At 42.1% G+C, this 6,335-nt stretch overlaps 1 protein-coding gene across 1 annotated transcript; it reads left to right on the top strand.

The window, feature by feature from the left end:
* The first annotated feature begins 2,148 nt into the window (after positions 1 to 2,148).
* Positions 2,149 to 5,419, top strand: LOC119720910 (prokineticin receptor 2-like). Its single transcript, XM_038190777.1, has 2 exons — positions 2,149 to 2,153; positions 4,014 to 5,419. The coding sequence occupies exons 1-2, from the start codon at positions 2,149 to 2,151 to the stop codon at positions 5,047 to 5,049; spliced, it is 1,041 nt and encodes a 346-aa protein (XP_038046705.1). The 3' UTR covers positions 5,050 to 5,419.
* The last annotated feature ends 916 nt before the right edge of the window (positions 5,420 to 6,335 follow it).

The raw sequence follows: 6,335 nt of genomic DNA, 5'->3' as shown, positions 1-6,335 counted from the left end.
ATATAAATACATAGATTTGGGGAGGTTTTCGAACAATTTCTTTCAGATTTGAAGGTCAGCTTTACCAGTAAAAACCAGTATTGACGTTTCGGCATCGATGACGGCGATTTTTTTCACTGACATAAAGTTTAGAATGTCTTCTTCCGTTATATTTTAACATTTCAATCATACTGAGCATATTTTTTTGAGAAACAAAACGTTCCAAAGGCCATGTTTTTGAGGGTGCATGAATTTCACTGCTCTGTACTAGCGTCTAAGTATGTAATCGGATTAGCTTTGCCTAACAACGGCATGGCGTAACTATTTGGCTGCTACGACCTTCTTGCAGGCACCCAACGACACTGTAGTTTGCGTCTGTCTGGGACGTGGCATTCACAGATAAAATGTTTCCATATGTCTGCGTTGCAGTGTGGGTCTTGTTTGCGTTTCACTGTGCATTTATTACGTCGAGTAAGCGTAGCGCATCCGTCCAAATCGGGCCTTAGAGCGATTCCGACGGACTGATTCCTTTGAATATACTTGTAGGTATTGCGTCTTCCAACAGGCATTCAATTCATTTTGTGCGCCGCAAACAGAGAAGCCGAAACGGCCTGATTATGTTACTTGCAAAGAACAACACATCGATTTATAATAATTAACGTAATGAATAAAATACAAATAACGGTAATTAAAACATATATTAAATCACCCGCGGATCGCGCCAAAATTAAGCCGGGATCCATGCACCTATTTAGAAAAGATCGTTTTTAAACAGACCATGTGTAATTGTGGTAAGATAACAACAGAAATGAATGCTTCTATGGTTTCCTCAACAATATCCAACGCCAAAACGATATTCTGAGAACCTTCGAAATCTCGAACATTTATAGTCTTGCTTTTACTTTCAAAATCACATCAAACTATAATACAATCAATAATAATGCCAAACAAGAGTTTACAATGAGGAATGTGGTGGGCCGTGCAGTCCTTAAGTATGTGATAGAATACTATAAACTACATTTAATTTACAATGAATGATCACAGAATATAACTTCACACAATGAAACACAAGTACCTTTGAAGTGCAAAGACAAAACTGTATGATCGAGTCTTCGGCAAAGAACGATAATTATGAAGAGAGGGTGAAGCGTTCGAAATACAGTGCAAACACAGAGAGGGAGCTCTGTGTATATTAAAAGTAAATACAAACAGAACTAATTACATAGTCGGATTGCCTTAAAAAAAAAGGAAAATTAGCGTACATTTTGCATGACCGTCAGAGGTGGAATTAAAAAGCGAGTAGTCGTTTACATGTAATATAAATTACCAGCATTTCAAGGAATTATAAGTTTTAATGTAAGCGTTGGTTTGTCGGAAACCAACATATATTTATGGTGTAAATCTGCAGGCAAAGATTCTACTGTGCCCGTTTTACTGTAAAACGTTCACAATCGAATCAAACCTAAACAGCAGGGACAATATCACTTCCCGAATTTGCTGCTGAAGTTAGAGCGTGAATCAGACGTGGATCACCATACTAGTTACAGAGTAGATGTCATGTGTGGAGCTCCATTACGTACAATTAATGATGGCTGCTGTTTAGATTGTCGAGTATAAGTGGTACTTGTGCTTCCACTAAGTGGGTCTAATGAACCAGTACGGGAGCTGAAGAATTGTGCCGGCTACCGACTCTGAATCTCGGACATTTTCCTGTCTCTATTCAACATGTCGAAATAATTGAACTAGAGAACCTGAAAAGGACGCTCGGCAATATTACTGATTTATTTCATATATTCAAAATTTGCAGAATGCATTATTATAGTTGACCATGCTCCATAATTTACTTGTTTCTGGTACTATTGATAGTTTCCAGTGGGGGAAAGGGGGAGGTCACTATATATCTTGTGATGCGATCAAGCTAAAAGAGTCGTTTGTCGGGAACTTTCATTTGGCGATTCAGGCCAAAATAGGGCCACTTCATCACATCACTTCATCACATCTCTTGGTGTTCCGACATCCATAATTTTTTAACTAAAGATGGTATCAGCGTGCGGTTTTCACAGCAGTAATGCTGAGATGTGCTCTTTTCAAATCTGTAAAAAGAAATTGACCAGGGTCGACAAATGACTCATTTAGCTTGATCGCATCACAGTTGTTGACTGATGTGATATGAGGTATAGCACCCGAGGCGAACAACAATTGTTTTGTTATATCCCTGTCTTGGATTCTTTGGATCATGAAAAGAAACAGCAGTCTGCTTGCTCGTCTGCTAGTTTGCTGCTCCCACTCATGTGTTAAAAAAAATGTGAAAACAGCGTGGGTACCAACGATACAGGCGTTTCACTCCCATACGTACCGTACGTTCAAAGTCATAGCACACTCCCTGTGGTACGTTATATCCAAGAAGGAGTGTGCCATAACTTTTTTATATACTCAACACATGATCGTTCTAGGCCAATGAAAATACGGTATTCAAGACATAGGTATATTTATTGACTACCAGTTTGGACTATACAATGTAGACACACCAAATGCTGTCGTCCGGTCAGATGGTAAAATTGAAATATTTTTTATCAATGATTGCTCGAATCGCAAGATATTCCAGGAATTATCTAAAACTTGTCTGTCCAAGTGGTCATGCTAACTAAAATTGTATTACGTTTGAGTTATAAAATACTCTCTTAATTGTATTAATTCAAGTTTCCGCCATCTTCAATCGAGCCAAGAACTCGTCCGGCTAAGTCAATACCCGTGGGGCATCCACCCGGTACCCGCTTGCGAAGTGGGGCACTGGTGATTGACACCGGCGCAGACATGAGTATAATGTGATGGCTAAACGAACGCTCTCGTTTAATGTTTATTTGCATGCGTAAGCTACTCGAACGTTGCTGAGACTCACAGTGAAAAGCGATGCGGCACCGTGTCCTGCCACAGTAGTAGTAGTAGAAGTAGTAGTAGTAGTAGTAGTAGTAATAGTAGTCTGTGGTCACATTGCTGCAGGTTGTATAGGTTCGAGTCCTCACAATTTTTTCCCGACATTGAACCCCCCCCCCCCAAAAAAAAAGTGTATCTAAGGCCAAACAAAATAATAAGTCGGTCTCTGGTCAGCGCGCGCGTCGATTTTAATCATGCGCGTCAATCTTTTTTTCCCAAAATGTCCCGCCGTAGCTCCAACAGCACCCTCTATTGCCGCACCTCCTCATTTTTTTTTTACCAAAGAGCACCAAGGAATGGGAAATTGCACAAGGCAAATGATCGAGAGCACCAAGGCAAATTATGGACACCAATGTACATGAGGACACCAAAAAAGCTAAATAGTACCCCACCTTGTCTGTACAATCCAAGCTTGAAGAAAAAAAAAAGCCGCATCGCCGCGTCAATTCCGGAACTTTGGTCTGACCAGAGACCGAATATTTTTGTTTGTTGGCCTAATCAAGTTCTACTGATGGATGGAATAAGTTGACCCTTTTCTTCTGATTCAGAGCTCGGAAGAATTGTTTAAAGGGAAGTTAATTCCGAGAAACATTCGTCACCTATTGACACATGCGAGTTATGGGCAGTGACTTTATGGTCACAGAATTGCGTTCTGGATCATTTGCATGTCAAAAATCGTGGACATAATTAGTTAGGGAATAGTTGGATGAATTTGCAATGTTGTTTGTCAAATTTCGCCTTAGGGTCCGGGTACAGACTGCAGCACTTCGTTGCCATGCCAGATCCGAAAACATGATCATTTCAAAATATTACGCTCAATAGGATAATAAGCAAATAGAAATGAAAGAATAAGTGATGATCGTATTGGAAATGGGATAACATTTATGAGGAGGATTAGACCTAGTAATTCACAGTGAGCGTCACATGATACACGTCGAAAAATCTCAAAATTCGATTCAGGGAAAAGAAGAGGCAAGTTACCCTGCCAGGGTCCACGTTTGTCTCGAGGTTGAAAGCTTAAATTAATAGCCAAATTGTTGTATTTGAGCACATTACAGTGGTTATATTGATTATTTTTGTTTTCATTTTTATTGACTTAGATACATCGTCATCACGTATCCACTGAAGCCAAGGATGACCAGAGGCACCACATCTATCCTATTGGCCATCATCTGGCTAGTCTCCACCACAGTCACGGTTCCGGTTGCCGTCCACAGCGAATTGTACACGGTGCGGCTACTCGATGGCACGGTCATCGTTCAGTGCGCCGAGAACTGGAAGAACGGCTACGCTATGAAGGCGTACACTCTGCTAATGGTGTCTGCGGAATTTCTGGTTCCGCTGGTCGCTATGTGCGTGGCGTACTACCTGATTGCCAAGACGCTGTGGTTCCGGGAGATTCCCGGTGGTCATAACACGGAGGAGCAGGAACAAGCGGCTGAGAATTCCAAACGGAGGACGATCCGTATGCTTATCATTGTGGTGGCGCTGTTTGCACTCTGCTGGGCCCCCTACCATGGATTCGCCATCACCCGTGACGTAGTCATCCCCGCGTCGATGTCAGAGAACTTTGCGCTTTACCACACTCTCTTCTACGTCGTGGAGGCATTGGCTATGAGCAACAGCATATTCAACACACTTGTGTACATTGTCTTCAACGCCAACTTCCGCAAGTGCGTCATGCAGATGAAGTTTCCGCGTGCGTTCCACCACGTGATGCGCCACAGCAGCATGAAGACACGGTCTTCACGGCCTACCTCTAATTTCCGCATGGGGACCTATCAGCGGTCCACGGGGCCTGACAAGTCCTTCGGGATGTCCAGTCCCTCTCGCTCACCCGTGACGAGGCGTCCGGTCCAGGCAAGCCCATCCAAGCCATACCAAAACACTCTGTTGCCACCACCATCACCAGGATGCATCGTCAAGCCGAACGATAGGCTCGACACTTTGCCAAACTGCAGTGTGTTCCTCTCAGATGCATGCATCGGGAACTCACAGCCCGCTAAAACGCCAGACGAGGAACAGAACTCATCATTCCAATCACCTCAGAGGCAGACTCACCACGTGGTTGTCGAAGGCAATGGTACAGTGGTTTCTGTGCTCAACTCTGACTGCAGTGTAGGAAGCAGGGTCTGAATCCCTCGAAATTGTATTGACCTGCATTAACGTGGCTCCTTTTAACATCATATTTCATCAATATTAGGTTTCGCCCTTCACCGACGCGTAAAGACTGTATACTCAGTGTGTTACCTCCCGAGTGAAAGTTGGAAAAAATATCACTCGGTTGGACTCGAACCCACGACCTCTTGCTTTCTAGTGCAGACGTCTTACCACTGATGTACATAGAATCTGATTTACATAGCAGCGGGTACCGCGTTATCGTATCATTCATCGCAGGTCGTATTAGCATATTATGGTTGGCGCCATGCATGAATATGGGTCAAAACTTCGAAAAAGCCGGCTGTGGAAGCATAATATATTCGTCAGACATTATGCTCCCTGAATTTGTCCCAACAACCCAATGAATGTGATAAGCTGGAATAGACTTCTGATTCTAATGTACATATAAAGCAAATACTTCACATTCCAGCATTGCTGCAAGACATGGCTGAGCATTGATTTGTGTCATCTAGGCGGGAAAACTATGGTAATGTAACACAGACGAGCATTAGACAGGCTGTTAGATTGCGAGAGTGTGTTCTTAGCAAGTACGACAATGGGAAACTATTGAGTAATAATACAAATACAAGTGATAATACAAATACTAATGAACACTGATAATGCGCATACATCCAACTAAAAACAGAAACATTAACAAACAAGAAAACAATCTAAAAATGGTACATAATTTTACATTCTGACAAGAAAGAGAAATTATGCCGTGGTGATATAAATTACAGTTGTGTGTTTAGAGAGTCGTTTTCAATGAGCTGGGAGATGTGCTAGAACGGATGTTAATGGGGAGACTCTATTCCTCAGACGTGGGACAGCTGCACGGAAAGATCTGTGCCCAGGAGTGGTAAGATCTCGGTATATCCAGAAAAAAAATGGTTAGCAGACTGAACGCCTTAATATCCTAAACTATATGCTAGACGTGTAAACCCGTAGGAGAGTATAATTATGCTACATAGCGTACGTACGGACATATCCATACTAAAGGCAAAGTTGTACATGTTTCAGAGTCGCCGATCGAACCCAAAGCATTCAAATTATGACTACAGCGGTCCCAAATAGTCGATAGTGCCAGACATTGCACTAATTGTCATCATCGAATTCAACTCATTTGAATTCAACTCGCTCTGTATTTCGTTCCAATCGACAACAACTTGAACTTTATCTAGCTTTTTCAAGCGTCGAGCTTTTCATGTTCACTGTTCAATTTATAAGTATAATATTGATTCGGTGCGATTCTGTTGCGTAAT

Source organism: Patiria miniata, unplaced genomic scaffold, assembly GCF_015706575.1.
Source record: "Patiria miniata isolate m_02_andy unplaced genomic scaffold, ASM1570657v1 HiC_scaffold_9, whole genome shotgun sequence".
NCBI lineage: Eukaryota > Metazoa > Echinodermata > Asteroidea > Valvatida > Asterinidae > Patiria > Patiria miniata.
Note: the sequence above shows the minus strand (reverse complement) of the source record. Positions and strands in the feature narration are given on the sequence as shown.